Source organism: Vespa crabro, chromosome 13 (assembly GCF_910589235.1).
Source record: "Vespa crabro chromosome 13, iyVesCrab1.2, whole genome shotgun sequence".
In the NCBI taxonomy this organism is placed as follows: Eukaryota; Metazoa; Arthropoda; class Insecta; order Hymenoptera; family Vespidae; genus Vespa; species Vespa crabro.
The window spans coordinates 4,576,290-4,585,710 of NC_060967.1; the positions used below are offsets into that span (position 1 = coordinate 4,576,290).

General features: G+C 28.0%; 1 protein-coding gene across 1 annotated transcript; it reads left to right on the plus strand.

The window, feature by feature from the left end:
- Nucleotides 1–267: 267 nt before the first annotated feature.
- On the plus strand, nucleotides 268–1,011 carry LOC124428806. The gene is made up of 2 exons (XM_046973310.1): nucleotides 268–450; nucleotides 529–1,011. Exons 1-2 carry the CDS (start codon nucleotides 268–270, stop codon nucleotides 1,009–1,011), a joined length of 666 nt encoding a protein of 221 aa, XP_046829266.1.
- Nucleotides 1,012–9,421: the final 8,410 nt, after the last annotated feature.

Genomic DNA, 9,421 nt, shown 5'->3' on the forward strand with positions numbered 1-9,421 from the left:
ACGTATGGCAGTCCCTGATGTTGATTTCTCGGTTGGGTACGCAGATGACATAGTAGTTGTCATAACTGTAAGAGACAAGGAGCTGCTGCTCAACCAGGTCATGCGCAAAGTTATCTCCTGGATGAAAGAACACGGGCTATCCTTAACAGACCAGAACACAGAAATCGTGCTACTAACCTTCGTTAGTAGCGCATCAACACCTTGCGCAGCTTCACCGTGGGAAACGCGGTGTTCCAGATTAATTCAGCTGTCAAGTACCTAGGAGTAATGCTCGATTGCAAACTCAATTACGGAGAGCATATAATGATGGCAGCAGAAAAGGCGGCAAAATTAGTAGCAACGCTGGACAGACTCATGGCCAATGTAAACGGTCCCCGACCGTGCATAAGGCGACTACTTATGCCTGCCGCCGAAGAAGTGATGCTGTACGGCACGGAAGTATGGGCCGAGGTACTGCGAAATGAGAAATATCGCAAGCGCATAGCCACGTTACAGAGGAGGGGCGCTCTCCGAATCGCTTGCTCCTAGCGCACGGTCTCAAAGCCCGCAGTGATTGTTATCGCCGGGGTAATCCCGTTTGACCTACTAGTGAAAGAGAGACAATTCGTCCATCTGCAGAAGCCCATTCTGGGGAAGGAGGAGGTATCAAACAACGCCTGGTGTAATTGCATCGAAGCCTGGAACAGCAGATGGGTGCAGGAACCTAGGGGCAGATGGATTGCCCGTCTCATCAGTCGACTAGATAACTGGATAAATCGAGAGGTGCAAGATGTCGATTTCTTCCTTACCCAATTCTTGACAGGCCATGGCCTGTTCCGCTCCTACCTCGCAATAATGAGGAATGTAGCAGAAGGCAACTGCCACTATGGGGACTCGATCAAAGACGACGCTCACCACACGTTCTTCATATGTACCCGGTGGAGCGCCGAACGATTTACCTTGGAGCAGGACGTCGGAGACATCTCGCTGAACAACGTTGTCGAGAAAAAGCTGAGAGGGCTGAAGGATTAGAACAAGGTGGCCTGGTACACGAGGGCAATTTTACGTAAGAGAGGAAGGAGATGGGCTGCCCATAGACGTGCCACCAACGTTGTTCCAGGTTCCTGCCACGTAGAGCCGAAGAGGAAGTCCAGTTAAGGCGCATGATGCATCGGCGCCATCCTGATGTAAAGTCACATGGTGTTGCCTGGATTGTTTCACAATGCTACTAGGATAGATATGTGTTTAGTCGGTAGTGCCTATTCCAACGGTGAGCCCGACATTCCAGGGACTTTAATAGGGGACCCAATTGGTGAAGGGTTCTTCTATTGGGCAGGGTCCCGAGGTCAGTGCGTAAAATTCTCAGACCATCAAAAAAAAAGTAATATATTTATTAAAGTTATTATCGTTATTATCGACATTATCGCTATTATCGTTATTATTATTATTATGTTTATTAATATTATTATTATTATTATTATGGTTATTAATATTATTATTATTATTATTATGGTTATTAATATTATTATTATTATTACTTTTATTTTTCATAATTATCGATATTATTATCGTTGTTATTGATATTATTATAATTATCGATATGATTAACTTTAATATAGAAATAATCATTATTATAATTTTTATTAAAGTTATTATCGTTATTATCGTTATTTTTCTAGTTATTATCGTTATTATTATCGTCATTATCTTTATTATCGTTATTATTATTATTATCGTTATTATTATCGTTACTATCGTTGTTATCGTTGTTATCTATAATAATATAATTATAGTTATATATATTATTATTATTAATATTATAGATAATAACGTTATTACCGTAATTATTATCAATATCTTCAATAACGTTATTATTAATATTATAGTTATTCTTATAACTATTATTTTTATTATTATTATTACCGTTAATATTATCGTTCTTATCGTTATTATCGATATTATCGTCACAAGTATTATTATTATTATTATAACAGTTAATAACGCTATTGTAGTTATTATCCTCATTATCGTTATTTGTATTTATATTCTTGTCATCATTATAATCGTTATTACCGTTATTATCTTTAATTTCTTTATTAACATTATTTTTATTATTATAAATGTGATTATCTTTATTATCGTTATTATTGTTAGTAATACCGTTTTATCGTTATTATCGTTAATATCGTTAAAGATTTCGTAATTTTCATTATCATGATTATTATTATTAATATTGTTATTATTGTTTTATCGTTTTTAACGTTAAAGTTATCGTAATATTCGTTATTATTATTATTATTATTAATATAGTTTTTATTGTTTTATCGTTATTATCGTTGTTATTACAGTTATTATCGTTATAAACGTTATTACTATTTTCATCATTTTTATATATTTTATCGTTATTTTTATTATTATCTTTATTATATGGTAATTAAATTTATTAACATTATTATCGTTATTATCATTATCATCGTTGTTGTCATTAATAATATTATTATAGTTATGAATATTATTATTATTATTACTATAGATGTTATTATTATCGTTATTATTTTTATTATAATAGTAATTATTATTATTATTAATATTATCGTTGTTTACGTTATTACTGTAATTATCGTTAATTTCGTTTTCTATGTTATTATTAATGATATAGTCGTTATTATTACTAATATTATCATTTTTTTATTATCGTTACTATCCTCGTTCTTTCGTTATTATCGTTATAATCGTTATTATTATTATTATTATTATCGTTAATATCGCTTTTTGTAGTTACTATTCTTATTATCGTAATTAATTTTATTACCATTATTATCGTTATAATCGTTATTATCGTGATTATTAATATTATCGATATTATTATCGTTATTTTTACCTTTATTAAGTTTATTATATTTATTAACGTTATTATCGTTGTAACCGTTAATAATAGTATTATCGTTATAAATATTATTATTATTATTATTACTATTATTATTAATATTATTATCGTTATTAATATCGTTATTATAATCGTTATTATCGTTATTTTCGTCATTATAATAACCGTTATTTTTATGGTTATTATCGTTATTTTTACCGTATTATCATTACTATCTGTAACAGTTGTTAACATTACTAAATTTTTTATCGCTTTTATCGATATTATCGTTATTTTCGTTAATATTATTATTACCGTTATTATTATCATTATTATTATTATTATTATTTTTATTATTATTATTATTTTTATTATTATTATTAAGATTAATAACATATTTGTCTCTATAATCGTTATTATTGTTATTATTATTATTATTTTTATTATAAACGTTATTATCGTCCTTATCGTTATAATCATTAATATCGTTGTTATCGTTATTAAAGCTTTTATCGTTATTATCGTCTTAATCGTTATTTTCGATATTATATTATATATTATATATTATATATTATATTATATATATATATGTAAAGAAAGTATACTTTTTTCAGGTAGATTTGTCACGCTTCTCATGGCCTGCCCTTCTTTTGTTTATGTTATCTACAAATTCTTTTGTTACCTACAAATCGAACCGTTAAGATTTGGGGAGAGAAACTGGCAGTAAGAAATAGAACGTAGACGAGAGAAGTAGTACGAGATTAAAATATAAAATTTAACAGAGTGAAGAATAAACGTGAATTGTCGTTTCTTTGTTCACAGAGAAACATATTTCCGTTTGTCACTTCACACTAATTAAAACAAGTTAAAATAAAAATTAAAATATTTTAAAAGAGCAATTCTTTGTTTATAATGGAAAGAAAACTACAGTTTGCATTTAAGTGTGTGGCATCACCAAGCGACAGAAAAACAAACGTGATTGCTATAACCTCTATCACAACTGAGGATAAAGAAAAATACATATTGCCGGAAAACGAGAAATTCGTAAGTAATCACAGCGAACCAATAAAAACGGTTAGTTATAAGAGAATGAAAAAAGCCTCAATCAAAGAGGACAGGAGAAAAAAATATGGATTAAATGCACACAGGAAATGGAAAGTACGTATTTGACGAAAATGGAAACGTAATATTCAATGATCTATACCTAGACGAAGTAGTAGAGAAAGACATAGTAGTACCCGCACAGGAAAAAGAACACCAAACAGATTTAAAGAATATATCGGAACAATTTAAGATCGAAAAATTTGTGTGCAAACATTCAAATGCAGAACATTGTTTGGAGACATTTGAAAGAGAGTGTCAAATATTCAAAATTAATAGAGATAACACAAAAATCGAAATCCTAAGATTATTCTTTGACAGAGCATGTGTGGATTGGCACTCAGCAACATTAATAGCGTTAACAATGGAGGTTAGTTGGAACGAATGGAAACAAAAGTTCTTGAAATCATTTGCAGACAAGGGATGGAATACAGGTATATACGCTACATCCTACAGATATAAGGAAGGTTCACTGATGGAGTACGCTATGAAGAAGGAAAAACTACTACTCGATATGGACAACAATATAGGTACGAAGACCCTGATAATGCTTATAGCAGCAGGACTACCAGAATTTATAAGAAATAAGATAGACAGAGAAAAGTGTCAAAATTCGACAGAACTATTACAGGAGATAAAGAAATGTGAAAATCTGGTAAGTAAGAACAATTTTAAAAAGAAGAAAGAGGAAAGACAAGATAACAACAAGAAATTTGAAGAAAAAAGACCATGTAAGAACTGTGAAAAACTAAACAAAGGTATTAGATATCACTCAGAGGACGCTTGTTGGTTTAGAAAAGAAACCAGAATAAACAAAAGCAACTCGATGATAGAAGTAGACCTATGCAAGGAACAAAAAGAAACGAATAACCACACCATTCATCAAAGTAAAGATGATATTAGAAGAGATGTTAGAAGTAAACGGAACATATGACCCTGGTTCCCAAGTCTCTCTAATAAATTCGAGACTAGTTAAAATAAAAAAAAAGAAAAAGAGATAAAAGATAAAAATAAAATATTTTTAAAAACGGTCAATGGTATGACACAAACAAAAGGTTTAGTAACTATTAAAATAAAAATTTTCGATAAAGAAGAATACGTTGACGTATTTATCGTAGAAAGAAATGACTTTGAAGATTTTATTATTGGGTTGGATATGATAAAGAAATTCAAACTAACCCAAGATGGAAATCTACAAATATCTCGAAAGAGAGAAACACAGACAAAAGAAAATATAAGTACATTGGATACAAAGAAAGAAATAAAAGAAGTTAAAATAAACTTTAACGAACATGTGAACGAGAGACTGAATCAGACATTAATAAACAAAATAAGATGCAGAATAAACGAGAATGGAAAAAAAAGAGCTTGGACAACGATCCCTAGAGAATGTTTGGATAAATACAATGAAACAGAGCATACAGTAACCGGCTTCACGCCTAAATATTTATTAGATGGCACGATCACCAGCATTCTACCCGAAGAGATAAAAAAAAGAAAAAATGATAAAGAAAATTGGATAAGAGATAAAGAACTAGCCCTAGAAAGAACAAAAAGATCACATGAATATAACAAAACAATATTTAACAAGAATAGAAAGAATCACCAATTTAACACAGGAGATTTGGTGTATATAGAAGATGGCAATAGGTTGAATAGAAAGAAATTAGAAGAATTGAGAATTGGCCCTTTCCAAATAATAAAAAAAATTTCAGAGTCTATATACGAAATAAAAACAGGGAAACAGAAACAAGAAACCGGATTCTTCCACATAACAAAACAACTTCCGATGTCAGAAGATGGAGAAGAGGACTAAAAATTGTAGACACTTTATCCGGGAAGGGGGAGATGTAAAGAAAGTATACTTTCTCCAGGTAGATTTGTCACGCGTCTCATGGCCCGCCCATCTTTTGTTTTTGTTATCTACAAATTCTTTTGTTATCTACAAATCGAGCCGTTAAGATATGGGGAGAGAAACTGGCAGTAAGAAATAGAACGTAGACGAGAGAAGTAGTACGAGAGTAAAATATAAAATTTAACAGAGTGAACAATAAACGTGAATTGTTGCTTCTTTGTTCACAGAGAAACATATTTCCGTTTGTCACTTCACACTAATTAAAACGAGTTAAAATAAAAATTAAGATATTATATATATATATACATATATATATATATATATATATATATATATATATATATATATAATAAAAGTTATTATTATTTATAAATAATTTTAATTTAAATATATATATATAACTATTTATTAATTATTCTTATATTATAATTAAATATTTATTTTTATATATTTATTTCTTAAAAGGTTTAATAAAGATTTTTATTTTATAATTTTTATCTATTTTATTTTACAAAGAATAATTATTATTTAGATTATAAAATAATTAAATTCAATAAAAAATTATTATTTTTAATTATATCTATTAATTATAATAAAATCAACTTAAATAACACTTATATAATATTAATATTACTCGTATTTGCTTTATTATCTTAGTTATTACTATAATTATTACTTTTATAATTATTATTATTATAGTCGCAGTTATCGCTACTATTATTAATATCATTATTATTATCATTGATTTATTTATTATCGTTATTATCGTTAGTATTATAGTTATTATCGTTATTAACGCTTTAATCGTTATTGTTATCGTTTTAATCGTTATAAACGTTAATATTATTATTATCGTTATTATCACTATTAATATTATTATCGATATTACCGTTAATATCTTTATTATATATATTATCTCTTCTATAATCGCTATTATCGTCAATATCGCTATAAACCATTAATATCATTATTAACGTTATTATCGTGAATATCGTCTTTCTCGTTAATATCGATATTATTATTATTATGGTTATTAGTATTATTATTATTATCTTACTTTTTTTGAATATAGCTATTATTATCGTTATTATTGTTATTATTATAATTATCGATACTATTATCGATAATATTGATATAACCGTTATTATTATCTTTATTAAAGATATTATCGATACAAACGATATTAAAATTATTAGCGTTATTATCATTATTTTCCTAGTTATTATCATTATTATTATCGTAATAATCGTTATTATCGTTATTATTATTATAATCGTTATTATTATCGTTAGTATCGTTATTTTCGTTGTTATCGTCTTGTGCGTTATTATTATTATTATTGCCGTTAATAACTCTGCTGTATTTATTATCCTTATAATCGTTACTTTTATTTTTATCGTTATTATCATTATAATCGGTATTATCAATATTATCTTTATTTACTGTATTATCATTATTTTTATTATTATGAATGTGATTACCGTTATTATTAATGAAGTAATTATTCGAGTAATACCGTCATATCGTTATTATCGCTATTATCATTATTGTTATCATTATTTTCGTTATTAATATTATTATTATTATTATTGTTAATATCGTTACTTTCTCTATTACTATCGTTATGATCGTAATTATTATCATTTTTGTTATTATTATGTTTATTAACTTCATTATCATTATTATCATTACTATCTTTGTTATCGTTATTATCTTTATTATCGTTATTATCTTTATTATCGTTATTATCGTTATTTTTGATAACATCTTTACTATTATCGTCATTACCGATATTATCGTTATTATCGTTATTATTACCGTTAATATCTATACATTCGGTACTCCTATTATTATTATTATCATATGAAAACGCATATTAACCCATAGTAAAAACGTTATATTCTTGTTATATTCTTTATTCTGCATCGATAGAATATAAAATCAATGAAATTGAAGAAGATTTCAACTTTTCGTTCTTCAACGATACGCGTAAATGTGTGAAAAATCGTATATACGATATGAAACAATGTTATAAACTTTGATTCCAATATTAAATAGATGTTTGATCTTATGAAATGCAATTTTCTGAATCGATTAGTAACATTTTTCAAACTGTGGCACAAGGATTATTAAGATTTCACGATCTTATCTTAGCATATACCGAAATTCTCGTATGTCGATTACGTTTTTCGACAATTATCATATGAACACGCATATTTAATCATAGTAAAAACATTATTTTCTTGTTATATTCTTATTCTACATCGACAGAATATAAAATCAATGTAATTGAACGAGATTTCATCTTTTCGTATTTCGACGATGCGCGTATATGAGCGAAAAATCCTATATACGATATGAAACAATGTTAAAAACTTTGATTACAATATAAATAGATGTTTGATCTTATGAAATGCAATTTTCTGAATCGATTGGTAACATTATTCAAACTGTGGAACAAGTATTATTAAAGATTTCACGATTTTATCTTCATAAATACTGAAATTCGCGTATGTCGATTAGGTTTTTCGACAATTATCATATGAAAACGCGTATTTAAACATAGTAAAAACGTTATATTCTTGTTATATTCTTTATTCTGCATCGACAGAATTTAAATCAATGAAATTGAACGAGATTTCAACTTTTCTTTTTTCGACGATACGCGTATATGAGCGAAAAATCGTATATACGATATGAAACAATGTTATAAACTTTGATTCCAATATTAAATAGATGTTTGATCATATAAATGCTATTTTCTGAATCGATTGGTAATATTTTTCAAAATGTGGCACAAGTATTATTAAATATTTAAGAATAGATCAATGTTAAACAATGTTAAACAATGTTAAAAACTTCGATTCCTACATAAAATAGATGTTTGATCTTATGAAATGCAATGTTCTGAATGGATTGGTAACATTTTTCAAACTGTGGCACAAGAATTACTAAAGATTTCGCGATTTTATCTTAGCTTATACCGAAATTCGCGTATGACGATTACGTTTTTCGACAATTATCATATGAAATCGCGTATTTAAACATAGTAAAAACGTTATATTCTTGTTATATTCTTTATTCTGCATCGATAGAATATAAAATCAATGTAATTGAACGAGATTTCAACTTTTCGTTTTTCGACGATTCGCGTATATGAGCGAAAAATATTATATACGATAAGAAACAATGTTAAAAACTTTGAATCCAATATAAAATAGGTGTTTGATCTGAGGAAATGCAATGTTCTGTATCGATTGGAAACATTTTTCAAACTGTGGCACAAGGATTATTAAGATTTCACGATCTTATCGTCGCATATACCGAAATTCTCGTATGTCGATTACGTTTTCGACAATTATCATATGAACACGCGTATTTAATCATAGTAAAAACGTTATATTCTTGTTATATTCTTATTCTGCTTCGACAGAATATAAAATCAATGTAACTGAACGAGATTTCACCTTTTCGTATTTCGACGATGCGCGTATTTGAGCGAAAAATCCTATATACGATATGAAACACTGTTAAAAACTTTGATTACAATATAAATAGATGTTTGATCTTATGAACTGCAATTTTCTGAATCGATTGGTACCATTATTCAAACTGTGGAG

Coding starts and splice junctions, on each gene's coding strand:
- LOC124428806 (XM_046973310.1), top strand. CDS start 268: ATGCTCGATTGCAAACTCAATTACGGAGAGCATATAATGATGGCAGCA. Junction 451..528: donor GCACGGAAGTATGGGCCGAG/GTACTGCGAAAT, acceptor GCTTGCTCCTAG/CGCACGGTCTCAAAGCCCGC.